Source organism: Zonotrichia albicollis, chromosome 7 (assembly GCF_047830755.1).
Source record: "Zonotrichia albicollis isolate bZonAlb1 chromosome 7, bZonAlb1.hap1, whole genome shotgun sequence".
NCBI lineage: Eukaryota > Metazoa > Chordata > Aves > Passeriformes > Passerellidae > Zonotrichia > Zonotrichia albicollis.
In genome coordinates this window covers 32,954,018-32,981,946 of record NC_133825.1, presented here as the reverse complement: position 1 = coordinate 32,981,946, position 27,929 = coordinate 32,954,018, and the positions used below count along the sequence as shown (strand labels likewise).

The following is a 27,929-nucleotide window of genomic DNA, read 5'->3' as shown; positions in this document are numbered from 1 at the left end:
AGCTCTAAAATTGAGATTGTCATTGTGCAGGTGGTGATGAGCAGGGCTAAGTGTGTTACCTGGGTGTTCGTGTGCAAGTGATTAGCAGTAAATCATCTTAACCTGTTACATGAGGATATTTGCATCACCACTAGTGGGTTTTAGAGTTAACATCTCAGTTCCTGGCTCCTCAGATCTTCGAGTGTCTATCACTGCACTGGTTTCAAGTGTGTTGGGATATTTTTCTGCTGCACAGTGGGGGAAAGAAACTTGGAGGGGAGGAGCCCCTGCCTTTAAATGGTGAGAGTGCAATTTAAAGCAGAATGGTGATGAGTTTGCACAGTACATCAAGCCTCGCATCTATATATGCAGGATGCAAGGTGGGGAGGCTGTTACTCCTTATGGAGCAACTTATGTGCTGTCTGTGCTGCTCCACTGGGAAAGGAGGTGTTTGAGCCCTTGTGACACTCTCACCTGCAGGGCCTTTTGTGAACAAAGAGAAGCTTTTAGGGCTTAATCTAGGTACCACTGGAGAAAAGTAAAAGTGTTGTTTAGTCTGGGGGGTGGTGTTTGTTGTTTGGCTGTTTTTTGGAGGGAGGGGGGGAGGTTGAGCTTTGTTATAGGGTTCTATTTTTTTCTCAGATTTTTTTTTTTTTATTACTTGGCTTCATTTTTCTCCTGTGAAGGTGATTATCTCAGAATAAGAAATCTAGGGAAAGATATCAGTTAAGGCTTCCTGGGGAAAATCAGGTGACAGAGAGTTTGAAATTACTTTTCATCAAAGTTAATTTTGTGTTATCCCAAGACAGCAAACTGTCTTTCAAGTGTTTTTACTTAATTTTTGCATCGATTGCTTTTGCCTGAGCTTTTCTTCTGTTGTAGATCATCTTTTAGATAAGAAATATATTTATTAGTAAAGACATTTAAATATTTTCTGCAAAATGTAGTATCTTGAGAGGTTTTAATTTAGGCCCAACCCATTTGCACTGAATTAAAAAACTGTTATAATCTCCTTGAAATACACTTTCATTTCTTCTGTCTGTTCTGTTGTGAAGATGCTTCTGTGAATCAAGGTGCTCAAATTACTCTAGGTGTACCAGTCTGAGGCTGAATGTACATTATACCCTCTTTACTGGTCAAGGGTGAAAATAGATGTCCCCTCTGATGCCCACATCTGCCTTAGCAGACACTGCCAGTTCAATATCCATTACCTGTCTTTACATGACGCTGTTGTCAGCGAGGGCTACAGGATGTGTTATGGTAGCAGATCTGCAGCTCCATTAGTCTAAGCTGATGGTGTTCTGGAATGATGCTTCAGCCTTCTACCCCTCTGGCACCACTGGAAAAGCTCCTGGTATAAATCTGGCCCTGGGGCTCAGGCCCAAAGCTCCAGCTGTGGTTCTGCTGGAAACAAGTGGGGTAAGATCTGTCAGCCAAGGATAAATCGGGCTATGCTGACATCATTATTGCTGACTGAGAATTTGGCCAAGTGTCATGGCTATATTTATTCCTCCTGCTGTACCTTGAAATACCAGCAGCTTTTGCTGCGTTGAATAAGCCTGTTTTCTAGCTGGGATAAAAACTGTTGTAATTCTTAGTTCTCAAGAGAAGGTAGAGGCAAAGGAAAACAGAAAGCTCACTGTCAAGTTGCTGCCCTGAGGAGGTGTCATCCAAAAAAAAGAAATTCTGGCCTGTGCAAGTCCCAGGAAAGCAGTGGTATAACCCTTAAAGAAGATGCATTCTTGTTCAGGACTCTTACAGGAACCTGCACTGTCTCTGTTTCCTCACATTTGCGCATGAAAGAGAAGTTCTGTGTCAGCCTCTGCCCAGTGGAGGGATGTGAAAATAGAAATACTGAACTATAGTACCTTTATTCTTCTGCCTGACTGTAACACAGAATTCAGATTCTGTTCAAAGCCAGTGACTTGCCAAGGCAGATGTTATATGCTTGAATGAGTTTAATAAGATGATCAGGACTCTGTTTATCAATTTGGCTTGCTTAGAGCAATGCTCCAAACATCCAGGGAAACAGGAAGAAATTGTAATTAAAGGCAGCTTTGAAATTCAGTATGTGACTGATTTGCATTTTACTACTTTATTCCTCTTTCCCTTTCCCTGTAAAAGCCTGGGGAGGTTTGCATGGTGACTGGCATTGCTGTGGTACATTATCTATGCTTGAGGGACTGTGGAGTGGCAATTGTGTAATGAGGATGAAAATCGGAGCTTACTCTGAAGAGAAAAAAAAAACCTTTTCCCAAATCTGGCGCCCGGGGCCTTTCCTTGTCCCAGCTGCACTTGTGGGGCAGAGCTGGGGTGCTCTGAGGGGCTGTGCTGGAGAATCCAGCAGAGATGTGGGGGCTTGTCTGGGGCTGCTGACCAGCAGCTCTGCTGCGTCTCAGTTTCTATTATTCTGATCAGGGTGGACAGTACATGTGTCTGTGCTAGACCTCTTACCTGTAGGACGAGTAAATTGCATTTACTGCCTGTGCTGAGGCTGTAAGCAAAGACTCCTTCCCCAGTCTCACAGCACTTACAGGTTTTGAGATTTATTCTGTTGTGGTTTACTTGCTTGTCACTAAAAGCCATGCTTTGTGCCCAGTTGAAGCAGTAAAAATGTGTTACCAATCAGTTTATTATCTTAACTAAGCTCTACAGATTTACCATTTTGTCTTGTTCTTCTTTGTAAGTGCTGTAGATGCTTTTGTCCTCATCCTCTTCTGAGTACCTGAATAATTTAATTTACTTCATTTCCAAAATGAATTAAGAAAAATGTGACAAGGCTCTGGGATTTCCTGTTGAGGGTACAAAGGCCTGAAGTTCTATGCTGTCTCATTGTGAATGTGTTTTCCCTTGAAAACCCTAATTCTAAATACAATGATTATGTAAAACTTGCAGCTTTCATCAGTAAAGAACAATCTCTTAATGCTTATGGATTTAAAATAAAGATACCAAATAGGATCAGCCAAGACTCAGAAACTAGAAGATGATAATAATGAAGAATTCCCATTGGTCGAAAGCCCATCTCCTGATTTTGGTGGGCTGACCTGATATTTATGAATGCCTAGAGTGGCAATGATTCAGAAGCCAGAATGTATTCAGGCTGGTTGACCAACAAAAGTCACTGTTACTTTAAAAACATGTCATTCAAAAATCAGTTAAGATAGAAATGCCTTCTGGAAGCTCTCTGTGGACTTTGCACTGCACTGTAATCTTCTGAACCAGGTGGGTTTTCATCACATCACATCTACCCAGAACGTGTAGCAGGGAAACAGCACACAGCATGTCTTTCCCTACCATTGCCTGTCCTGTTAAACTAGGAAAAAAATAAAAAGGAGAAAAGTAGGGCAAACTCTGTAGCCTTTATGCAGGGAAAGTCCCATCAACTTCAGTGGGAGACTTGGCTCGGGGAAAAGTACAGGAGCCAGGCCAAAGTTTTCATTCTGGTTTTTCAGAAGCTACTACTCCATGTTTGTAGATGAATGCCACATAGCCTTGCAGAAGTGGCCTATGAAATGCTTTCAACTCAGTGGATTTCTGGCATTTAATTCCTGCAATTTCCAGTTGTTGTGTTTTAAAAAAATCTATTCTTCATTGGAACGTGTTTGCCTGAATGTGACATTAGGAACACAGCCAGCAGTGCTCGAATATACATTGGCATAAATTAAACCCCATCCTTGCTAAGGGACAGATAAGCATGAAGGGTCTCAGTGTTCTCAGATAAATCATACTTAGCTCATCAGTGGGTGCCTTGATTTAATGAAGCCACAGTATGTTAATATTAACACTGCAGAAAAAGCTGAAAAGTTACAGGCAGCCATGCTAACTAGCTACAAGCATTTAAAAGCCTGGGCATGAGCTCCTACTTGGCTATTCTGGCCATAATTAATGATGACAAGTATGTTGGAAAAATAATTATTTTGCTTGCTTTTAAAGACAATTACTTTGCTTGAGGCAAATGAGGGGGTGGGATTTATGTGGCTGTAATGAGCATATGTAGATGGCATCTTCCCAGAAGAATATTATAGCCACAGGATCTTTTTAATTGACCTGAGATTCCTTTGTTCTCCAGATACAATTTATGTATGTGGTCACAGACTAAAATGACCCTACTTGTTCTAGGGCAGGCTTAGTTCTAAACTGCTGAAAGGAAAACAAAAAAACCCCTGCTTTTATCAGCCCAATCAGCAACAGATAGAAATCTCTCCTGGTCACTTTGTAAGGGGGAGAATTTTTTTTTAAATTGGTACCCTGAGTGCATGCTCTTTTAATCTGATAAAATAGGGTTTGGGTGTATGGAAGCAGGCTGAGGTATTATTGCAGTCATCTGGTATCACTCCTCTGTCTGGGCTTGCAGAGCAGCTTTTGTCTGGCACACTGTGATGCCATCCTCTGACAGCCACCTGCCTGCTCATTTACCCTGCTGGGCTGCACAGCCTTGGTCCCTTTCCAGCCTGGACACGGCGCTGGAGCCAGGCAGGAGCACCTGCTTCTCCATCAGCTGCCATCCCAGAGCGGGCAGGTGAGACAGCTCCAGCCTCCTGCCACCCCTCCCTGGCACTGAGCACTGGGAGAGCCACACAGCCTGGCCACAGAGTCTGTGATGAGATCTGTGACCACAGGGTTGTGTCTCACTGCCTTTCTCTCTGGTTTCATGCTAACTGGGCCCAGGTGGGAAGTAACAGCAGAAAATCCCCCAAGGCTGTAATTCAGTGGAAAATTTCAACATGTGCAAACAACTAATGACCTTTAATAGAAATGAGGAGTTTTCATGTTTGCTGTCAGTCATTTCAGTGTTCAAGATAGTAAAATTTTCTTGGGCCTCTCTCTTCTTGGGAGAGAGAAGAGGAACCAAAAAACTATGTGCTGCTCACTTACATATCAGAAAAATCTCCCTGTTGTTCCCTTTTTTAATTGTGTGGTGGTTATACAGAAGTCACAGTCCTTTTCTCCAGTTCCCATCTGCAAGATGGAGAAGATGATGTTGTCTTTCAGTAAAGTGTCTTGAAACCTGATACTGAAATGTGTTCAGAAAATGCAGTAATGAAGAGCCATGGGTGCTTTTCTCCACACTACCTAGCCTGCTGCCAATAGTAAAGGTTGTGCTCTGTGCACTCCCAAGTCAGTCTCTCTGAACTGGGATCTGAAGTTGGAGGAAGGAGGATGAATAAAAGGAGAGAAACCCACTAATTGTATGGTAATGTGGTTTTAGTACAATGATACATAGCAGAAAAATTTTGATTTCTTGCAGTCTCAGTTGTATCTAGTCCTTTCTAAAAGCATTACTAAAGGAAGCAGTCTTAATAGTGGGTGAATGATAGCATTTGATGGTTTGGTTCCAATTCATTCTATTCTTGGTGTCTACAGATTTTTGTCAGGATGGAAATTTTTACCTGATTTCAATCTGTTTGGAGAGCTGATTAAGGAAAGCTATCCCTGAGCAAGAGTGCCAGAGGATAAAGAATAAACAGTTGTCTCGTCATGAAGATACAAATTCTTAGGGTTTCTCAGAGTAGGCTGTGGTGGTAGGAGGTGGGGAGGGGTAGAGAGAGATCCTGTGTTTCATGGCCCTGGGTGAGAGATACAAATGTTTGTTTACAAAAGTTCAAAGTTCTCCCTGGAAATTGCAAGTCTAACAGGAGGGCAACCTCCGTTTTTAGCTCCAAGGGCAGAGAGGGCTGGAAATGAGGCAGAATGCAGGTACTGGAGTTAAAAGCACCAGGGGTTTGTGCAAGGTCATTAAGGGGCCAGGATCTCAGGCAGCTGGGAGGGATTACTGCATTAGTCTGTGTTTGACCTTGTGTTAAACTGGCAGAGAAGGGAGTTCCCTTGTGGTTGTGCTGTGGTTTTTACTGGTTGAGTTTTGGTTTTTTTTTAAATTTGCTGAGTGCAAAAAGGCAGACTTAGTTCATCAGGAACTCCAGTGTGGTGTGTCACTGCATGTGGGACATGTTTGCTGGCAAAGAGGAAGCTGGTGTTTTGTGGGCTGTTTGGGCATGACATCTTCTCCCATGTACCACACAGTGATAGCACGAGGAAGTGTCATGAGGTTTAGGAATTCACTCAGAGTTTATCTTGGCTGTTTAACTTCTCCTTCAAAATAACTAGATTCTACAGCAAATTTTTGTTGAGGGTCTGCTAGAAGGAATGTGCTGGAAATGGTCCCCACCCCCAGATATTTCCAGATATCCATGGAAAGATTTGTGAAGCCATAAATTATATTGAATCTGGGGGAATATCTGAGGGGGGTTTTTGATGACACAAGATCAGGCAGTGTTTCCAGATTAAATATGATGTCGACTGGGCCATCTCCAAGGGCCCCCATTCCAAGGTGATGTGTTGCTGTGGCAGCTGAGTAATGCAGAATTTCTACCTGAAAAAATGCTTCCTCCTTTTATGATGCTGTACATTCCCCAAGTCCAACCCACAGCCTGCAGTGGTTCACAGATGGCAGCTGCCTGTGTCACTGACTCATAGGGACTCTTTTCTCATCTCTTTGCTTTCTACTGTTCCTCTCTGCTCCATACATGCTGAAGAACCACATGGGATTTTATAATATCAAGTTAACATGACCTTAGCTTGAGGTGTGCTGTGAAAGAATTATTTATGCCTGAAAGCTTGTCAGCTGATTTCAAATCTAATGAAAGAGCAGACAGTTGTTGGGGTGTTTGGTTCAGGGTTTTTTTTTTGTGTGCGTGATGTTACAGATGCAAGAACAATGACATCCTATTGAATATCGTGGCATTTATGAATTCTAAACTGTGGTGAAGTTTTTCAGATGGCTTGCTGAATGGATTTTTCTTGAGCATAAAATTTGTCTTTCCTAAAAAACTTAATATTTTTCTGTGCTGACAACAAATGGTTCAAGAAAAGGCACAGCTAGGAGCTCCGTATCTTGTGAAGTGTAGCCCTGTTTTTTTACAGTCTTCATTATAGTGTTGTATATTCTTTTACCTTACGAGACTAATACTGGTTTCCTTTGGATCAGTTCCTTTGCCAGTCTGGAAAGCTGACTTCAGATCCAGTCAGTGGGTTAATGGTTATGGATTACAAAACATTTTCCCTTGCTGACAAGTAGCTGCTTCCTTGTATCTCAGTGCACTGATGACTTGGCAGTACCCCAAAGACTGGAATCAGTAAAAGCCAAGAGCTAAAGCACCACTGGAAGTATGGATTATTTCTATTTATGAATTTTCTATAAATCCATGAACCTTTAAAAGGGTAAATTCCATCTTTGGGTCATTACACATAGAAGGACTTGAAGCATAGAAACATTAGTATGCACAAGACTGGGTAGTCAAATTTCTGGCATTGTCCTTTATATTCCAAGGAATGAGGTGTTTCCTGTCCAACCAATATGCTGTGGTTGAGTGAATTTAGAGGTAGGTGACTAGAAGGAGGCAAACACTGATAAATGTCATTGCCATAAATGTCAATCCCAACTGTATGGAATTAAAAAGATAGGAAGTCAGTACCAAACTGCCTTAAACACTCCAGAGAGGCAGCAGAAGCAACAGAAATAAGACTGAATTTCAAAATCAGGTCATCTTGATTGAATAAGAGCAAAAGATTTTTAGGAGCAGCATGGTGGACTAAGGGGAAATAAATAGCAGTAATCATATGGGACAAAGCAATGGGGCTAAGCCCTGGTTCTTCTCATATTACCCAGTGCCCAAGAGTCTCAAAGATTCTTTTTTTGTTTAAATAAAAGCACTGCCACACTGTTGCCCCATTTGAAAAGCAGGGAAACTGAGGCATGGGGTAGTGGTATGAGTGTCTGGAATCAAAATATTGTGGAGCAAATTTTCTTGTGCCTAAGTGGAAATAAGGAGATAGCCAGAAGTGCCTGAGGAGGAAATGAAGAGATAACCCAGAGACATGACAGGAGATTTGTAGTGCTACATTTTCTACTCAGGACAAGGACTGGTTAATAGAATCAGGTTTTTTACGCTATCCAAACCTGTTGGGTTTTTTTTTTTTCTTTTCAACATATGTGTCTGTAGCAGCTGAGTAATGCAGAAGTTCTGCCTGAAAAAAATGCTTCCTCCTTATATGATACTGTACATATTGTCATGGAAATTGTCCTCATTTCCCCCGAGCACACTTTAAATAACTCGAACAGCAGTGCTAATGAGCAGAAAGATATCTGCAATCCCCACCGTGCAACTTGACATACTTTATCCCACTCTGAATTCCCTTTGCTCATCTCTGAGCATTTTAAAGATCTGGTATAATAATTTGCTTTCTCTCTTTGGTCCGTTCATTTTGCTCTTAGCACTTGATAATAAAAGGTCAGCTTTGGCTGAAACCTCAGTGTTGCAGCCATGCCGTTTTTTACTGCCAAATATCTTAAGAAAAGCAAGTGTCTCCGAAAGGGTAAGTAGTGATATTTTTGATGTGTTTAGTGTTGTCTGTTTTGCTTTAAATCACAGTAAAGGATTTATTTTGAATTAACAAGCAGTGGGAATGGATCTATTCATGCTGCTTGTCGTTTAGCACTGGGGGTTTTGTTAGGCTGTGTGCAGTTGTGGTTCAAGATACAGTGTATGTTATTATCTTGCATTTTACATTCAGAAAAGCCGACTAAGCGAGAGGATGTTTAACTCTTTAAACATGGAGCATGTGTTTTGCACGGGGATGGAATCCCTGATGCAGAACCAAACAGCAACAGAGAATATGTGTGTTTGTTTTTACAGATAAGTTGAGGTAGGCAGCTGAGTAATGGTCCTCTATTTTTTGTCTCTTTTGTGCAGAAGGAAGATTTTATTTTCAATCTACACTGAAATAATAAAATAAATTATACTTAGTGAAGGAACAGCACATTTCCTCTTAGCATCTCTCCCATGTAGGAGTACCTGTGTGCATGACTCCACAGAGATTTTTCAGCTTGCTGTTACGAGGTTCACTTTGTGAATTGCTGTGTGGGCTTATTCAGGAAATACTGATTTTTCTCCAGGTGCATACAAAACTCTTCATGAGAGCAATCTGTCTCTAGCATTGTAGAAATTGACATTGTAGTAAAGTCCCAATACACGCATTGATTGTAAATTATTTTCTTCCTTTGCATGTGTCTTCATTGTGACATTTGTTGTTCAGCCAGCAGTCCAGAAACAGGGTTTGCATAAAAACAAATGGCAGTGATTTCGTGTGTCTGGGACATGCGTTAGTTCCACAGGATCTGAGGAATATGACTTACTCACCTGGCTAGTTTTATATATATTACATGGCATTTATGAATGTTGGTGTTTACTTAATAAGTGCATTTCTCGAATTCCTTGTTTGCATATTAATTTTTTCTAAGGGATACATGCAAATGGGAATTGTATAGGTTTTCATCACTGGTGTACAGATGAGGAAAATGTTTTGGAAAAAAGTTAAAGAAAACAAATTTCCATTAGCTTTTTGTTTTTTTCTGAGTTGCTATTTTAAAATAGGATTGTACAAGAATGTAGCAGTTGAGATGTGATAATTAGTTAAGCTGACCTGTAGATGCTGGTTCCAACTATTTGGTGTTTTGTTGTTTGAAATTTGTACACATGTACATAAATTTACACAATAATTCAGAAATTCCTAAGGATAGAATCATCTCAGTAAAGCTTTTATTAAAAAGAAGGAAAAAAGTATTTTATCTGGATTATTAATTTGATTGTGACAAATTAGTTTTCAGAGTTTTGTTGTACATGTGTGCATATAAATGCCACTTTGCAAGGTGGAATAGGATGATTTTTGCTCATCTCCTGGGGGCACCCAGCTGTCCAGGGCTTCATTCCCTTATGGTATGGGCCACAGTAGCAATGTGTTTCTCGGCAGGGGCTGGGGAAAGGTGCCTGCCCTACCTGTGTGTGCATTGCAGGGAGGGGCTGGTGGTGCAGCCAGGAGAGGTAAGGCTTTGAGAGATGACTGAGGGATGCTCAGGGAGCTGCTGCCAGTTGTACTCTTAGTGAGTCACTACCAACAGGAAAACTGTCAGCCAACTGAACTGAGGGTGTTCCCTCTTGGAGCCTGTTTCTGCCAAAAGCTATGTGATCTGCAAAATCCATCAAACTGTCCAGAACATCTCCTGAATCAGGCTCACAGGCAGGGTAGGGACTCCTGATTCCTTCTGGTGCCCTCTCTGCTCTGTGCTATCTTTTCTCTTCTTGCTTCCAGGACAGTGTGGGAAGGGCAGTGCTAAATCAGTGTGTGTCTGAGTGGGAAATGCTGAGGTAGCTGAGCTTCTCCATGAGCTGTTCAGTGTCAGTCACTAATCTTGCTTTGAAGAAGCTGGACTCCTGACAGCTTTTGAGCCACTTTCCATCCAGTCACTTAAGGCAATCCCCTTTAACTCCCTTTCAGAAAGCACTTCATTTGCAGAGGGTTTTACTGTCATCTGAGTAAGGACATCCTTCCCAGTAAGTAAATGTGGTTGTTCAAAGGCGCTAAATGATTAGAGTGCCCTAGGCATAGCATCAAAATGTGGTTGCATAAAAACTGTAGCAGCCACAGGGTCCAGTGGTTCTGACCTTGCTGTTCTCTGTGTCTCTGAACAGGGAAGGAGCAAACCATCAGGAGCAGTGAGATTAGTGTATGATCTGTGGTATCTTTGCCACAGGTTCAGATGGTCTAGGGACAGAAGCTGGGCTATGGACAAGTTCATGGCCAAATGGGAAACAAAACTCCCAGGTAAATGCTCCTGGTTCAGCCTTGAGAGGGAACTTGCCTAGATTAATACAAGAAGTGGTCAGCAGAGATGGGAACTGGAAGCTGATTCTCCAAAGCCTGAAATCCCAGGAAGTGCAGGATTTTGTGGCTTAGCTCTTTTATACCAGGTTGTAGCTGAGGCCTGTTTCTTTCCAAGTGAGATTTATTCTCACAATGCACCATTTTATCTCCTCACTAGTATTCCAGGCCAGGCCACACTGTGTTTTGAATTAATTCTCTACTTGTTTTTGTGGAAGCTGCAAGAGTTTCCAGACATGCCTGAAATGAAACACCCAAGGCAGAGTAGTGTTCTGTCTTGCTGTATATCCCTTGCTATGCAGGCTGTTGGGCCTATGGAGAATTCCTGTAGGTCTCATTTGGTCACACAGCCTTACCCTACTCATACCCTCTGTTACACATGCAGCAATGACAGATTCTGCTGCATGTGAAACAGAGGGTATGTTAATCTCTAAAATTCCTTTATTTTTCCCTATTATCACTTTAACCTCAATCAAACTCCTATCAGTTACATCCACACACACACCTTATTTAAGGCATCAAAACAATGAAACTCTTTATTAACCTCTGCAGCCTGTTGTCAAAACCTTCCATTTTCTCATGTCTTTTTCCAATATTTTTTTTTGTTTGTTTTCTTTGGCCATTTCCTGAGCACTGGCTCAATACTATTCAAAACAGAGCTATAAAATGTCATCTAGTCATATTGGCCTCTGATCTGGCAAGTCATTATCAATTTTTCACTCATGTCTTCATTTCTAGTGGGCAAAAAAGAAAGTTTCAGCTTCAGGAAAGCCTTTTCCACTTTAATTCAAAATAATTTAATAATGAATGTTTTATTGCCAAGTGGTCCTTACTTTTCTGCAGCTGTAGATTTACAGGACTTCAAAGCTGGATGATTAAGGTGCAGTTTTAGTTTGTAGCCAGGCAAGCCAAACAACCTAAACTTCAAAGGAGGGGAGTGTGCTTTAATGTTGTGGGCTCACCCTTTGTGTTCAGCAAATGGAACTGCGGGGAAAATGCCATGTGCAGCAGACAAGGGATGTGGCTGCCACTCCTGGGAGGGAGGGGGGCAGCTGGCTGCTGCCTGAGAAGAGCAGCCCATGCCCTGCAACCTCAGGATATTTGATGGCTGACAATGACATCATTTTTGCATGATGTCGACCTACAAGACTTTCAGCTTTGCTTTCAGTATTCTTAAGGGTTCTGTCTCTGGGGACCTCCAAGGCTGGTCATGCTAATGGCAGGATTTGAGCCTGAGCTCTGATACCTCTTCTGCTTCACTTTGTCTGTGCCTGATTCTTTCCTGCTCTGGTGTGCTCACAGGGTGGATGGTTTTATATTCATTATGAAAGTTGAGAATGGCTGTCCTGGCAAAAGGAAGCATTTACCCCTTACAACACTATGGGAGAAAAAAAAAGGTAGAGGACTGGAAATAAGGATGCTCTGCATCCATGGCAGTCATGTTGAAGAGGGGCCACTGTGAGTTTGCTTTTTTGTTAATACTTTATGCAGTTAGCCCAAGTATGTAACTCTAGTTTGATATAGCAGTGTTAGTGGAGAGAAAGAGGAGCTTAGATAGATTCATTGTTAGATGGACCTGGAAATTGTGGTGGTCTGTGACTTTTATTTCAACTCTGAAGCCCAAGCTATGTGACCCTAATACTTTGTGTTTTATTAAACTCTTTATTGCACTTACCTGGTGGATGCTCCAGTTCAGAAAGTAGAACGGAAGCCTCATGATGAGGCAGAAAAGGGCCTGGATAATTCTTACTTCTTGAACTGGTGTGTTATTTACTAGGACTGTTTTGTTGACTAGAAATCAGTCTTAAAAATCCCTACAAATGAATTCATTCCATAGGCTTGGGGTGCAGAAAGGTGAAAGCATGCAATGGTGATACCCTGAGGTGGTATCTGAGATCAAAGCAAGGTGCTTGGGTGTAGAGGATGAGTCCACAAACAGTCTGGATCCTGACTGTACACTTGACTGTTTTGAGTTGTTGGAGCCCCCAGGAAATGTGTGCTGGACTCCATGGGCTGGGAGATGTGAAAGGAGCTGGCAGGACACCACAGAGACATGTCTGTTGTTCAGTAAATGACTCGCAAAGCCATGTGGCTCTGGTGCCAATCTCCCTCATCAGTACTGAAATCTGAGTGGAACTGCGGATTTATCCCATCAGTATCTAGGCTTCTGTGGGACCTGGGCCACTGTCTCTGGGATTCAGAGAGGCCAGGGATGGTAGTGCTCTGGAGGCAGAGCTGGCCAGCACTGCGCCGCTCTCAGTGACCCACGTGCACTCTGTGACAGAGCAGTGGCTTCAGCTCACCAGTTAGAGCTCTCCAGAGAGAGGAGGTGCCAGGCAGCCTCTGGAGCTGCTGAGCGAAGGAGCAGCTTTGTGAGACACAGTACACTCCTAATTTCCTAGGTGGCTTTCCCGTTTTGAGTGCGCTGCTTTGGTGAGGAAATGGCCTCCTTTCCTCTCCTGTCCTGTGCTGGGAGAACAAGCTTCATGCTATTCAGCTCTTTTCCTTTCATTCTTTGCTCTCTGCTTTCTGGGGCTGGCCCTACCTTTGCAGTTCCATGCAACCAACCCTCTAAACAGTATTCCTTGCTTTGTGAGAATCCTTGTTTGGTTAATCCAAGTGCCTGGTTGTGGTGGCTGTGTTTTTCATTGTGACTCTGCTAGCTGATAGCCAATGTCATACTGGAAATCATTGATTGTATCTCAGTTCTCCACTGGTGTGTAGGACTTTCTCATTGTGGCATTCAAAGGATTTTTTTGGTTTTTGTTAAATACAGACAAGGCATCTTTCCCACTGATGCACAATATAACCTGGGAAAGTAGTTTCAGTCTCTGTGCCTGTTCTCCCAGAACACTTATATTTAATTCTATGTGAAAAGCATATTCCAACAATGGAGAATATTTTTTTAGCTACTTTAATTTATTTGTTAATAGCTAAAGCATACACTGAAAACATCACTTTTGCTTTCATATACTTATGATTGGTTTGCAGTTACTGTTGTGTGACTATTCCATATTTGAAAAACGCCATCCAAGCTGTGTTGGATGTTTTTAATTGGACAGAACAGTAACAGAACTGGACTAGATGAAGTTCATCTTAGGATAAGGAGTATGGTATAAAGAGTTCTTTCTACTGTTGGCTTCCTGAGAACCAGCCTTCCTCATATTTAGACTCATATACAGGAATAGAATATCTACAAACAGGAGCATTTGAGGCTTACAAGTGCTGGGCTGTGCATTTAGAAATATGCCCCTTCATTATGATCATTACAAGCATGTAGTGCTTTCACAGTTAGGCATCCGGATCACCTAACTGGTGATCTTAAATTAAACAAGAGAATTAAAACCTCTCTGGAAGGCTGGAGAAGCTGTGTGTGTTTGACAAGTGCTTGCAGATTTGCTTCAGAGACCATGGACTGAGTTTTCACTAGAGGTAACTGGCAGAGACCAGGCTTTGAAGACAATAGTTTACTGCTGTCTTGGGTTTCTGCTTTCACAGTATGAACCATTTAAATAAAGAACCTGATACAGTGGAACCTTCTGTGTCTTTAATGCTAGAACACTGAAACTGGCTGTGGTCACAAGCCATACAAGCTTATAGCCCTTTTATTTTTCCTTGTGTTTTAGATTTATATCCCCTTTTAGGGACTTTCAAACTCATCTGATTGCTTTGAATTAAAAAATGTAGAAGGGAAGTGTAGGGAGCACTTGCTATGCTTCCTTCATTCCTTCTGATGCCTGACTGGGGCTCTGACAAATCATGAAGCCATCAGTAATTTTTTTTTCCCAGCCTTGCAGACCATTAACCCAAATGGTTCTTCGATTTCCGAACCGTGTCCTCCCAGACCCCTGTGTTCCACAGCTCACTCTAGATCCATAATTCATTATTTGCAAAGCTGCTGTTTTAATGTAATATTAAAGAGGCAGCAGCTCAGCAGGTGTCCCCAAGGTAAGGCCGGCTGCATGCTGCTGGCAGCAGCTGCTGCCTTCAGGCTTATCAAGATTTCTTTGTTTTGAAACGGAAGCTGGAAGGATTTTTAATACGTGCCCTGTCATTGGCTGAGCAGATCCTGCTTTCTGGCTGTTATTCTGCCTTTGACTACAAAGACAAATTCTTATAACACATTCTGCCTGCAATGGCTGCATACAGCTCTGTGCCCTGGAGAAAGGAGCAGGGTGAGGAGAGAGAGGAGGCTCACAAGGCAGATACGTGTGCCCTGTTTCCTCCTTGCATTTTTCTTAGTGGACCAGCCAGGTTCAGTGAATCTGTGCAGCAGCCCAACATTTGTCAGCATTTTCAAAATGGGCTTTCTGCTTCTATAAGCATAAAAATAAACAAATATATTGCCTATAGAGGGCATTCCAAATAGTAAGAGCGATATTCTGCTGGTCTCATGCAAGTTCTAGTTCTCTGTGGCCTAAATCTGTGTAATTAGATTTAATTTATGTTGTTCATACCACTGGCAGAATCTGCTCAAATAGCAATGCTGGCATTTCCATTTAAGTAGTATATCACAACAAGCATTGAGTAAGGCTTTTCGGTTCTTTGGAATAAGAACTTCAGCTTCTGTATTTGAACATCATAAAATGCATTGATGGCTGGGTTTCCCCGGAGTATGTGGGTCTTAAACTGGCCATATGTAAACTGCATGTGCAATGTTTCTTGCTCTGGGGATAACTGGGGTGTAGTTACAGAGTTTGGCTGCCCATTGTGGTCATCCATGCAGCAAATATGCTCTCACACCAGGAGGAAGTTGCTTTATTATACTTGGTTGCTGTACATACCTGTGTTAGCCTTCAGGACTTTTGGGGCAGGTTCCTGTAAGTTGTATGTCTGGTGAGCATTTGCTTCCTTTCTGTACTCCTTTGTGGAAATTCTTTTATTTTCCCTTGTTAATAAAGGGGCCCAGCTTTTTTCACTGCCCAGTCTGGAGTCCTTTAGCCATCCAGAGTTGTGTTCTGAGTGACAAGTGTGTACTTCCCACATTTTCCCAAGGAGTCTTGTTGTGACAGTGAAGAATGCTGCGTGCTACAGTCATGCTTAGAAGGTTTATTGGTCACTCAGTGCTTAGCCAGATACAGGAGGAGGCTGCTGTAAAACTGTTAGTCTGTGCAAACTCTAACAAGTCTGCAGACTTGATCAGAATATCCCTGAGCTCCTAAGTTTGGATGTGGATCAGCAGAACTTCCATCTGCATTGTCTCATCATTAGCATTGGCAAGGGTTTCCTCAGACTTGTCAGAGTTTTGCCAAAGGCCTACAGTATATATGCTTTGGCATTTTAGTCCTTTTTCTGTGTTAATGTGACAAATGGCTTCGTTTTTTGTAAAAACAAAGTCTGCAACTGTTGAGTCCTTAATGATAGTCCATTAATTTGCTGCTGCCAAAACTGTGCTTGTAAAGCTTCAGTTACTTTACTAAAGAAGATAATAATGTTCGTAATTGGTTGGCTTGAATTTCTGCCGTACTCTGTATTCAGTCTACAGAGAATCAGAGTCTTTACAGGCCCAGCTAGAAGCTCTGGCATCTGCAGCCTAGGCTTTACCAGTGGATGGCTTCTTTTCTGTTCTCCTTAGCTCAAGGCTCAGAGCATTGGCTAAGATGGGAGACTTGTAGTCTTTTAAAAATACAGTGAGGATGTCTTTGGTTTCATGGTGGATTAAGTGCAGGAGAAAGAAAAAATAGGCAGATGAGGGGCAAGGTGGAGGGAGAAGGGGGTTGTAGAGAGATGCATTCAGAAGGCATGACCCACTTCATTCCTGTCATGGAGCAGACCTGACAAAAGTGAGCATAACAGTTCAGAAAGGGTGCAGAAGTTGGATATTATCTCTCTAATATGAAATTATTTAAAAAACAGATAAGAATTCACTATTCTGGTGTTATGGTAAAAAACTTCTTGTCAGAACATAAAATTTTTGTCAACTTTTTGTTTTGGTGTCAAAGATTTGAAGGAATTTATGAGAATTAGAAAATTACTTGTGGTTGCATGGTAATGCATAAAAATTATCCAGTCATTTTCATTCAGATTTTTCAAAGCATGAAGTATCATCATCTTTGGTCAGGAAGGAATTTCCTCCCTTATAATAGCATGTAAACATAACCACAGTTGGAATACATAATTTGATACATTCTTCAGAAGTGTTGAGCACTTGCTGCTTTGGAGAACCATGTGGAACCATATGGCCTGTTTTGCACTGTGCTACTATTTTCTGAGTCTTTCATACTTATATTTGTAGTTTCATTTTTGTACCCTCAAATTAAGTTGACTTAATTTAGATGCCTCCTGCTTTGTAGGGACAGACACACCGCTCCTGCCAGGTGGCCTAAATTGCCTCCTTGTGAGTTATGGCTTCTGCTGGCCTGAGAAATAATTGATTTCCTCTCCTTTCAAATCAGAGTTCAGCAAAATGACTGTAAGGACATAGTCCACGCAGTTCCACACCATCACCGTAAAGGTCTGGGCTTATTGTAACCCTCTAGGTCTGAAATTTGCTGAGGAAAGGCAGTGAGGGCTCCATTTCTGGAATGGAAGAAAGGAGAGTAAGGGAAAGCAGCCTGCTGTTGGTACAAGGCTGTCAGCAGAATGTGCTGGGGGAAAAAAAGTCTTGCTCCCCTTGTTATATACTCTTGCCATCACAAGGTCTTCTTCTATTAGGGGATGAAATTACTTTGTTCTCCCTTGCCCCCCCAGCACACCTGTAGAGAGGGGTAGAAGTTTTTTGATATTGGTATTTAGTTCCAATATTTTGTCATTCTAACATGGACAGATGATGAAGCGAACAGCTCCCTGAGAGCTGGTGACATGTCAGACAGATTCTGAAGGAAAGGTTTGTGAGTTCTGAAGCACAACTCTATGTGAATAGAGGAAGATGAACTGCAACTATGCCCAGGCTCCCAACACTTTCAGATTCTTTTCCATTGGGAGCTCTGGCAAGAAAAGCAGTATTAGCATTGGTGGAGGCAGCCCTATACCCTAAATTTGTCTGCTTTGTCAGTAGGTACTGCTGTAAGAGGCAGTGAAAGTGCCCTTGCACAGTGAGAGCTCCACCTAAGAGGTCGCTGATATGATGCAGGCTTTGAATTGAACATGCTCAGTCTCCACAGTAACCTCCTACCAGGAACCATTATTTGAGTCAAGAGCCAGAAGGGTTTAAGGTAGTCTAACTCCTGAGGCATCTTTGGATGTGATTAGAATATTGGTACTCTGGAATTCTCACTTGGGATGGAACATGCAAATCACCACAAGGGTGGTGTCGTGCAGCTCCTAGGAGCTGCTGGTGTAGTAGTTGTTGCTCATGTTCATTATTGCTGATTGACTCCTCTTTGCAATCCTCCTTGCTGGCCTCCTAAACTAGCTGTGACCATATTATAAAGTTTTCATCCCTTGCTGCTAGCTAGTAGAAGCTGATAACAAAGCAGTTAAAATACAGCTTGTTTATAGGGATACTGTATGGTGTTGGGGGCACTTTTCACAAGCTCCTGAAGCCCCTGTATTTGGGGAGGCAGTGTGACCATTGTTAATGTCTGTTCCTTTCATGGAGCAAAATAGGAGTGGGCAGAAGGGGGAGGGATTGGTGCCTGAGCTGTGCTGGTACGAGGGAGATGCTGCATCCTTGAAAAAAATGTACTTAGTTGCATGTTATGCTGGGCTCATCTGAACTCTAAATATTGGGCTGCTGCAGTAGAAGTGGCCTTTCCTCCACTGTGAGTCACTTCAGCCCCTGAGCTGTACTTTGTGGCCACAGTGAGCAGCACATCCCAGGCAGCACAGTGGTACTTGCTTGTCTAAAATTGCAAATAACTGGAAACAGGGATATGTGAGAGCATGGATGTACTTGTACCATAAATATGTTTTTAATGCCAGAAATATAACTTAAGAATGACTGTGCCTTTTTTATTGAAACTTTGAGAAGTTCAGACAAGGGCAGATAAAGCACATTAAGGAAAAATCAGCTCAATTAGACTCATTACACAGCACTGAACTCATGTAAGCAGGTTTTACAAGCAGAAGTTCAAGGTGAAGCTTGTGTGCAATTCTACTTATTTTTTCTTGAAGAGTACTTGAAGTTATTTTCTCTCTTCCTCTTACCTTGCATCATTTTTTTCCTGCTTGCTGTGGTTCCTGGAGTGTGACATCACTTTCCTAGCATTTGGCCTACCTGGAATAAGGGCTCTGTTTATTTCCAAGCATTGCTTTATTTGAAGTGGTTGGTAGTCTTAAGCAGTTCTTCACTTTAATTAGTAGATAAAAGTCCAGAGTTATAAGGTCACATGCATTATCAAGAAAGACATCTGCAGGCAGGAGAGTCAAGCTAACCAGACACAGGTTTTATATATAACAGGTCAAAGATTTAGTTTAATCTCATTTCTTTCATATAGTTTCAGTAATCCTACATTTGAAACTGACAACTGACACAGATCACTAGCCTTAGGTTTATATGGGTTTTCTGTAGGCCATGAACCAGTACAGAGAAGCTTCATTAGTGACTCAGTTCATGTTAAATCTTGTCAGATGTTTTTGCATAAGAAACCACAGCTCTGAGGTCTCATCTCTTTGTTGGTGCATTTTTAAAGCAGTTTAATGGCTTCTGAAACCACAGAAGGCATGGGAGGGGAGAAGAGATCACAGGGCTTTTGGATTGCTTAATAGATGGCAGTGGCTTTAGAATGTTTGCAGGCTTTTACTTTATTCTCTGGGATGAGTTCTAAAATATGGTATCAAAAAACCATTTACAGACTATCAAAATCCTCTGCAGTGATTTTTGACTTGGAAAATTTGATCAAATTCTGCTTGGAGCCACCAAGGAACTTGGTGAAATAAAAAGTGCTTAAGGAAATTATACATTTAATATTTGACTGAGAAGTCAATGAGATTTTAGTGCATGCTTGTAAATCCTGCCCTACGAAAATGTGAATTGTGTCAGTTTGAGCTGAACTTCCTCATTACAATAAAGGGTATTTAAGATTTCCTTTTTCTCATTGACACAACCAAATGAATGTTGAATGCTAAAATCCCTCTAAGCTCCTTCCAAACTGTGGAAATGAAGCACCTTTCACCTACAAAGGTGTCTGTTTCTTTAGAAAAAAATGTGATTATGTTGTCCATTGGAACTGTGACACAGTGAATGTATTTTGATTCAAAGCTTGTTTCTTTAATTTGCACTCCACATGACACTAAATTCTTGTGCCTTGTTTTTTCTTAGTTTTGTATGCCTTTTAAAATACGATCATGCATCAGCTCCAAATCAACTTCCAACTCATATATTCCATATATAAATAGATGGGTGGGTGGGGATAGATGGACAGATACAAAAAAAAAAAATCATGGCAAATACACATCACTGTTTACTGTACTGTTTAATTCCTCATAAATAATACCCCTCCTGGGAAACCCCCGGTTTTCCTTGTTTTTTGTCTTACTCCTTGGCTACTTCAAATTTTGCTTGCTGTTTTTTCTGTTCTTAGGCAGCCTAAATGGACCATTTCCAGATGAGTTGCATATTCACAGAAAATTTCCCCTTTTATTAAATGATAATTCAGAAAAAAAAAGCAGAGAAGTTTAAACTGATGCTGGTGGCAGGTTAGCCCAGGATTCAGCTGTAATAGACAGGGTAGCATTCAGCCTCATGGAAACCTTTGGTTGGGGTGGAAATTGCTCAGGGTAGAGGTTCAACATTAGCTGGAATCAAAGGTAAGAAGACTGAAGAAATGAAATCAGGTTTCAAGTGTCTATTCAAAGCATTCTTAATGAACTTTTGCTTGCTCATTGATATTTCTTTAGTCTCTTCATCTAAAGATCAAGATTGGTTTTCTCTGAGTTTTTTTCCCTGATGTGCAAAGAAAGATTCCCTCTAACAGAGCTGCCATCTTTCTTGACAGAATTCATCTCCTCATTTTTCACCTTCGTTCATTATCAGGGTGATCTTTGAGCCCCAAATTCTGATACTCACCTTAAAGTCAATCACAAAGACCAGGTCAGGGGAGATGAATCATGACATTTGTTCTTTTTGGCAGTGAGTGCTAGTTTTTGACCATTTGTCAAGACCTTTGTTGCTGCTTGTCTGCAGCCAGAGGCTTCCTGTCGCTACGTGCTGCAGCTCTGAGGGCAGACACGGCAGCTGGGCCGTGTTCCCGCCAGGCACCCTCCCCATCCCGCCTGGAGCTGCTGCTCAGCCCCCGCTGGAACCGCTGCTGACAGCGCTGCTGTCCACACCAAAGCCCTGCAAACACCCAACAAACACTGCAAACACCCAACAAACACTGCAAACACAAACAGGGCGCTGTGTACACCTACACAAGCTACTGCAGTGGGTAGCTTCTCATGTAAGGACAATACACAAGCACATCAGTAAGAGGAATGATGTAAGAAATGGGTGAAAGGCAAACCAGAGGGAGGAGGTGCAAGTAAAAGAAGTTGCCGAAGCAAAGAAAGAAGATGCCAACTTCAGAACTCAACAACAGCTTTGCTTGAGAACATGAAAGTTCCTCCTTTTACATGCAATGGGGCAGTCTCATCCCCCATGCAAAAGTCCAGTCTGTTCCCTCTGAATTTCTTTTCCATGGGACAAAGGGGATCTAAGGCTTGGCTTCACAAGTGATCTTAAGAAGGTTAAGCTTGAGTGAATGAGGTTCAAGGCAAACAAAAGCATTCAAGCTTTTCCGTATTGGAAAGGGCTGTATGAAGGCAGAGATGCAGCCTGTCTGTTGCAGGTTCTTTGAACAGGAACACAGGACAGGATGAGTAAATATGACAAAATGATATCTTACGTTTTGCATGTTCCAGTGAATGCTTACGTGTCTAAGGATGGTCAAAAAAGAATTTTCAGTAAACAGGGCCTTGAAGAGTAGATGGTGACCCCTGCTGCTGTTGCAGCACCCCATCTCATCTTTAGCAAGATTTAGTCCCAGTGTTTTTGGATTTGACCTTCCCTTTTGTGGGGCATGGGGGGAAAGCTGAAAGGAGGATCACATCTAAGGACTGGGAGGTGGACATTACTCTGAGGTGACTGCTGCCATTGGCAGGTCATGGCTCCCAGGCCATATGAAATGAAGGAACCATGAGTGGAGGCAAGGGAGAGCAGTTCTGCTAGCTTGAGTTAGTCTGGTCCTGGAGAGGAGAGAGCATTTGTGCACTGCAGCTGGGGCCTGGAGCTAAACTGCTCCCCCAGGCTAAGGTACCTACCAGGGTGGGCAAAGCACTTTGGCAAAGGTACCTTGGGACAGGGGCAGCAAAGCATTCAGGTCAGCTGGGACCTGCAGCCCTTTTGATGGGGAGCAACAACTAAACAAGTCTCTTAATCCTTCAAGGCTCTTACATGCACTGCGTATGCTGACAGGGTTGTTCAGTTTGTTTCAGTTTTTTCACTCTTCAGGTTGTTCAGTTTCTGTACACCTGGATGAGAGGAAAAACAAGCTGCCAACTTGCTTTGTGGATAAGGATGGAATCCAGTGCATCCTGTCCAGCATTCACAGCAAGGCTGCAGCAGGCAACTGAATACAGGGTCCCCTGGTCATAGGCTAATGCTAAAGCAGTGGACTGTTCATCCCCGGAGTTAAGACCCCTGTTCCTGCCACATCTTTTGACACACTTTCACTCTGTTTGTGTTTGCAGACAGTTTTATTTTGTCTTTGGTCTGGAGATTAAAGTAGATTTGGGCAAAAGGACTGGAATGTCTGCCCATGGCAATCCTGAGCTACTCAGGGTTTGTCTCTGAGGCCCAGTCCTGTTTATATGGGAGCTTGATTAAAGATGAGTGACAACGGCCTGGAGCTCCCTTAGTGGCAGAGAAGAGGTGTGAATTCAGTAGCTGAATATGAATTTTATCAAGTTCATACTCATATGAGAGGCGAAACTAAAATTCTGTCTCCAAGTGTTTCTGGGCAGGAAGCTTTGAAATTGTTTTCTAAAACAATTCCTAAAGTCGAGTGTGTTTGAATTGATGGAGTGCTGTGTTTCCAATTCAAACCTGAAATCCATGATAGGATCTGTGAATTTCAGGTAAAATTCTAGACTTCAAAGAAGTTTCTTGTAACATTGTTTCCCTGGACTGTTTATTTGTCTGTGGAGGCTGTTGAGTTTTTTAGGGTTTTTTTAAGAAGATCTAGGTGTTTGAATAGGCTATTGCTCATTCTTGTGACTACCAACACTGAAAAGCTGTTGAATGTCACAACAGTATAGAGAGAGATGTGTCTGAACTCTGCCTTTTAGAAACCCCTATTTTTTCTGCTTGATGCCTCAAGGATGTGGTGGAAGTAACCAGCCGAGTGTACAAAGAAATATGAGTAAAATGTTACTAAAAAGAAAAATGTTTGCAGGTGGGTCTCCATGCTCTGCCACTGGATAGTCACATTATGCTAACATAAGCAGTTCCAAAGTGCTTATTTCTTTTTTCTAAACTGGCCTTCGTATGTGGAGTTGCTTTCATTTGCTTGTACTTACATGTCTAGCACTACTGACTCTCCCACAGGCAGATTGTGGGGTCACGGCCTTGCTCCTATTTCAAGTTACAGTAAGGAAAGCCAAACATGGAGGAACTATATGTAGTCTTTGGCAGAATCTCAGGTCTGGTGTGTACAGAAATCTGTTTTTCCCATCCAGTTTTTGCTATTTGCAGACACAAATAGAAGTATAAATGTTTTTATATTTTTCCCCTAAATGCTTGCATGAAAACTGTCTCTGAAGGTTTAGAAAGCAGCTGGCTGGTCCAAAGTAGCATCTTAGGGGAAGGGGAGTTGTAGTCAGCTGGTACAGTAATTCCTTGGGAAGATGTTGATGCCGGTTTTACAGAAGTCGAGTAAATCATCATCCTCTGCCCATTGTGCTTCTTATAGCAATCTTTGTACGGGTTAGTGCAGCTAATTCCACTGAAATTACAGTTTTTGATCAATTCAGTTTTTGACAAGCTTCTGGTCTCTTATTGCACTTCATGGCTTGGGTGGGCAAGATCTCAGCTGATCCCTTTAAACTTAAGAACAAGATGGATTTTACTCTTGACCAAACTCAGTCGTTTGCTGGTGGTGGGACCCATACAGTAAATGTCTTTTTGAGGCTGTTTCATTCCTTTGAGGAATGGTGGCCTAACTTGAGCTCAGGCCACCTATGTGCCAAATGCCACATCCTGAAACCCATTTCTGATGTGTATTGAGGGCTGTGGAAAGCTCCTTTCCATTGTATCTCCTGTGAAACATTTGATTATGGGAAAGGGTGTGTCAGTAGGTCAGCTGGGCAAGGTGCAAGAATTCGACTTCACAACCTCTGCATTCACCATGAGGCTGAGATGCTGGAAAAAAAGATTTAGCAGTGACAGGAATTCCACAGGCTGTGGTTCCCTGCACAGGCAGTTTTGTATGCAGAGGATGAAGCATGTCATCCCTGCAGTGGAAGATGGGGGGACATTGATCTGTTCAGATGCCTGCACCTAGCCTTGAGCTAGAGAGCTGTGCTCTCATATACCTTAAGGAATATGAATAATTCAGTAAATCAAAAAACAGGAGACTGTCCAAGAGGATTTGGGTACACGTGGGGAAAAAGCATCATGGCTTTTGTTTCTTAAGCTGTACAGCTAGTCCCTGGTGGCTGCTGTTTCTCCTTTACTGAAAGACTGCCTCAGTTTCCCAGTTTAGTGAATTGCTTTTCGGAGAACCACAAAATACTTCCCAAAGCATCTCATTTTACCACTTCTGCTTTGCAAATCAATAAATGTTCCATGAGTGTGTCAAGGCAAGAAAACAATGAATAGCAAGAAAAAGTACTTCCTTGGCTTGCAGGCAGCTCCCAGCTTGCTTCTTTCCCCAGATTAGGAGGATTTAAGAAGCGCGTGTTCTGTGTATGGCAAATCAGCTCTGCAGAAACCACAGCATACCGTCATTCTGCCCTTATCTCTGAATTCCACGGGCAGGCAATCTCAGCTGCTCAGCACAGGCTGGCAGCCTCAGCCTGCCAGGAGGTGCTGAGAGCCATGAAAGCGTGGAAATGACAGTGACACACGGCTCAGATGTTATCTGCGCAGCACAGCCAAAGGCAGTTTCCATGGTGATGGGGAAGCTCCAGGCTGCTGGGGATGCAGCTGCTGAGTTGGACAGGATCAGCAGCCTTTTCATACAGAGGCTCTTCTAATAAGGCTTTTATGTGTTTATGTGGCACTCACTAGGTTGTATCCAGCTCTGGAACATAAAATGAAGGGTGAGGGGAAGATTTAAATTGTTGGAGTGAGTGCTGACCTAAAAATGAAACAGGAAAAGCAGGGTCAGAATGTTTCGAGTATTGAAGTATCCACAAGGAACAGGTTTTTGTGACAGCTTGAGTGAATTTGATATTCTGGTCAGTGCTTTTCTGCACACCGACATTAATAGCTCCTAAAATTCTTACATCAAGTGGAAGAGTCAGAATCAGATCCCCAGCTCTTAACTTTCTTCTAAATTGGATCCAAAGTCAGAATGGGTCTCTTTCTCTGTATTGAGACTATAAATATCCCAGAGACTTGGGGAAAGTGGACGATCTTGTGACTTCTACATTTGAAGCATTTTAAAATATTTTACACTCCGCTTGGTCCCTCTTTTGGATAAAAATCTCTCAATACCTCAGCACAGGTATGTGGAATGAATTTCTTAATTTTCCTATAGAGTCTTACGGCCTGTGCTTTTATTTTTCTTATTGCTGACACAGTAGATACAACATCTCCAGGTTCCCCACACTGGAAATGCATATTTTGCACTTCTGCTTTGATCTTCTATCAACCTGTGTTCTGTGGGTGCCACAGCACATCTGCAGGAATTGTCTGTAAAACTGCTCAATTAAAATAGTAATTTAATTATTTTGACTGAGATTTTTGGCAGTGTTAAACTTTGGTTGCTCTCTTTTAAACAGGATGCTAAAAGAGATTTGTGTTCTGTCTTTCAGGTGGTGCAGGGGACCGGGAAAAGATGCCTGCCAATCATGAGGCTTTCCTGCTCATGGCTAATTCCCAGAATGAAATGGAAGATTGGGTGAAAGCCATCCGACGGGTTATATGGGCTCCATTTGGTGGAGGTATTGCAAATAGCTCACATGCACATAAATTAAAACATTTGCCTCAAGGTAAAGCATATTCTTGTGATACTAGGATATGTGTTACATTGTAAAATCATTGAGATGTCTAGATAAGCTCCTGATTGTCTGAAGTGTTTTGAAGCAAGGGATGGGGTTGATTTTTTAATTTTTTTTTTTTTTTGTAGGGGATGGACAGCAATGAGAGTGCACATCCACAGTGTATAACTATCTCAGAAAGGGGTGGTAGTAACAAACATACTACTGTCAGTATTCAATTCTTTACAGCAAAATATTCAGTGGACCTTATGGGAATGAAGGATTCTGTCCAGTTATCTCAATTTTCTTCCAGGAAGCAGATGCCCATCTTGAACATCCATACAGCCAGAGACAGCAAAACTTTAGTTAATGTAGGGCCCAGTTGAGAAGGCAAAGCTTCCACTGGCCTCACTGGGGATGCAGCCTGAGGAAGAAGAGGGTCAGGCTGAGTGAACACCTGTAGGGTAATACAGCTGTTGACAATCCCTGTAGTTAAAATGAACAAAACATCCAGACTTTCATTGTTGATATTCCACCACAATCTTCGAATTCTCCAGTCAGTAGACTAGGTAGGAGTTGTTTTCCTGGTTTTGCATAGAACAAGGACTCACAGATGTCTTCTTCTGGGTTTGGTGTTGGTGACAGCAGCTGCAGGGCTGGTACTGGACACTGCTTTGAAGTGGCTTGGGTACTGCTGATGGAGTGCATGCAAACAGTGGTGTCATGTGCAGACAGTGCTGTAAGCCTCTCGTGAGAGGTACAGATAAAAAAGGGACAGATAAGGGTTAGGTAATACAATTACTCCTGCTGAAATGAAGTTACTAGTTTTCCTGGGATCTAGGGGGAAAAAAGTGACCTTGATGTACTGAAACCCAGTGTTTGTTAATAACTTTTGTCCTGGGTTTGGGATTTTTTGTTTGGTTTTTTTTTTTGTTTTTTTGGTTTTTTTTTTTTTTTTTTTGGTTTTTTTTTTTTAATGACTCTTGAAATTTGGGTTCTCTGGTAGCAGCACTTCATTTATCTGGAGGAGATACAATCTCTACTGATGCAGTTCTTTCCAAGGTCCTTCTTTCACTTAGCAGAGAAGATGTAGGTACAAAAATTAGCTTGTGTCTGATCTGAGGTTATGTGTGATGCTGTTGTGCTGTGGGCAGAAAAAGCCCTCTTTGCTAGTAGAAAACTGTGTTACCAGAATTTCTCCTCAAACATGAGGATGTGCTTCCTTTGCTTCCCTTCTGAATTCCAGTCCACAGTGAAGGGTCTTTTAAACTGTGGTCAGTGCAGATCCTCCATCAGAAATCTCAGAGCTGGTGTTTCTGTAGCTGTTTGTAGTTGATGTTATGGTGCGTATTTTGCAACTTTGCAATGAACATTCAAGAAATACTCTGAGGAAAAAGGAGAAATTCTGTCATGACAAAGGGTGCACTCTCTAGCAATAGCCATCTTTAGGGCATGATATTGTCAGCACTGCTGGTATCAGTGCAAATTTGGCTTCATGTTTTGCTTATGTTTTGTCCATCTCTTGAAGTAGTTTCAAAACAAATATCTTCAAGTATTAAAATAATAAATAATTTAAAATAATAATATTTTAAAAACAGAAGCATGAAAATGGCATAAAGGTAGTGATGGATTTCCTGGGGTGATTTTTTGTTTCTTTGTGGGACTAGTATTGTCCTGATTATTTGGCTAATTTTATTACCTTTGAATTTCTCTGCAAAGCAGTCAAATAATACTTTGGTCTTTTCTTTAAATGAGGCACATACTCTTACATTAATTCCAGGAACTGGAGCTTTATGAGGCATCAAAAAATATTAAATAATGAGAATGTGGAAGCCAGGCAGCACAGGGGAGATTAGTGCAGGGGGGAATACAGGAGCTTCAGTTTGTTGCTATTTTCACATCCTGCAGACTAGATGTGGTTCAGTGATCAAAGTCAGTAAAGGCTGCTCTGGCTGTTGGTGAGAGCCAGCTTAAGCACTGTAGAAGGGAAGCACTGGAGTTTGCAGAGTTGGAAAGAATTGCAGTTGTGTATCAATGTTTTTTCTCTATCTGTGGATAAAAACTGGCCAAGGACACGGGTACATGCTGGGCAGTCAGTCTGGCCTGAACTCTCTGCCCTAACACTCAAATACTTAGCCTGAAGCTAGCTTGACCGTGCCTGCTTTGCAGTC

At 42.1% G+C, this 27,929-nt stretch overlaps 1 protein-coding gene across 4 annotated transcripts in view; it reads left to right on the top strand.

Moving 5' to 3' along the window:
- The window catches only part of ARHGAP22 (Rho GTPase activating protein 22), a 123,885-nt gene that overhangs the window by 56,926 nt on the left and 39,030 nt on the right, over positions 1 to 27,929 (top strand). The window contains exons 1-2 of one of the 4 annotated variants that reach the window (XM_014275561.3): positions 8,187 to 8,352; positions 25,594 to 25,770. In XM_014275561.3, the coding sequence (XP_014131036.1) occupies positions 8,301 to 8,352; positions 25,594 to 25,770 (229 nt within the window). In that variant the 5' untranslated portion in view covers positions 8,187 to 8,300. Of the gene's footprint in view, positions 1 to 8,186; positions 8,353 to 25,593; positions 25,771 to 27,929 lie in introns of those variants that run through there. The other 3 variants (XM_074544935.1, XM_005481259.4, XM_005481260.4) reach the window with 3 other exon arrangements.